Source organism: Naegleria gruberi (genome assembly GCF_000004985.1).
Source record: "Naegleria gruberi genomic scaffold NAEGRscaffold_781, whole genome shotgun sequence".
Taxonomy (NCBI): domain Eukaryota; phylum Heterolobosea; class Eutetramitea; order Acrasida; family Naegleriidae; genus Naegleria; species Naegleria gruberi.
This window is the reverse complement of record NW_003162848.1, coordinates 1-890: the sequence shown is the minus strand read 5'-3', so window position 1 is coordinate 890 and position 890 is coordinate 1. Positions and strand designations below refer to the sequence as shown.

The window sequence follows — 890 nt, the reverse complement described above, 5'->3', positions numbered from 1 at the left end:
ATCTTTTGGTTGCTAATATTTTGATTGACTGCGTACAACAGCCACAAATGGTAATACTACGGCAAGTGTTTCAACCTCAAAAAAAAATGTGCGTTCCTACTAGACATATGAAATAAGTAAAAAAATCCAACAATAACTCGAGCAAAGATAATGATGAATCATCGTTTCCTCTTCCGAAGCAGCAATCCTTTAATATTTTGCATTCTATTCATCCTTGTTACTACTATTTTATTCTCCTCTCATCAAGGTACGATAAATTTTATTTAAATATTAATTAATTAAATTAATTAAATTAAATTAGCTTATTGTGATGAGAAGAATATTTTGATATTGTCATTACCATTTCCAGGCCATATTCGTCCGAATGTAGAGCTGATGGAATCCCTTTCAAATTCTCCAACTGTATCGAATATTACTTTGATGACTGTAAAGATTGGAATGATGGCTGATCCTAGATTGAAAAAGTGGTATTCTCAAGTGAATGGTACAGACGCAGATAGAAAAGTTCATGTTGCAGTGATGGAGAGCGAGTCATTCTTATCTGAAAGTTCTGATCTTTCATATCTTTACAATGAAATGAGTAAGATTAGAGATTTGGATGTAATTGACCAATTCAAATTTACTTTCAATAGATTTATGATTCCATACGAACGTTTACTTATTCAAAGTTTGGAAATTGCTGAAGTTTTAAATGGAAAAGTTATTAATATTGTTCCATTGGAAGAACGTTTACAAAAATTAGCTAAAAATCCTCAAAAAGGTGTCAAGAGATTTATGAGAATTCGTAATGATCCATCTGAAACTCTATTCGATCAGGCAGTTGTCGATTTTGCTTTGATTTCAATGCAAGCTATCGTTTCTGGAGGAAATATTCCATGCACCAAGATTTA

General features: G+C 31.8%; 1 protein-coding gene across 1 annotated transcript; it reads left to right on the top strand.

The window, feature by feature from the left end:
- Positions 1 to 375: 375 nt before the first annotated feature.
- On the top strand, positions 376 to 855 carry NAEGRDRAFT_76988 (uncharacterized protein; the record flags this gene model as incomplete). The annotated part of the gene is made up of 1 exon (XM_002668055.1): positions 376 to 855. A coding segment is annotated over one exon (480 nt), but the record flags the coding sequence as incomplete, so codon positions are not given.
- Between the last annotated feature and the right edge of the window lie 35 nt (positions 856 to 890).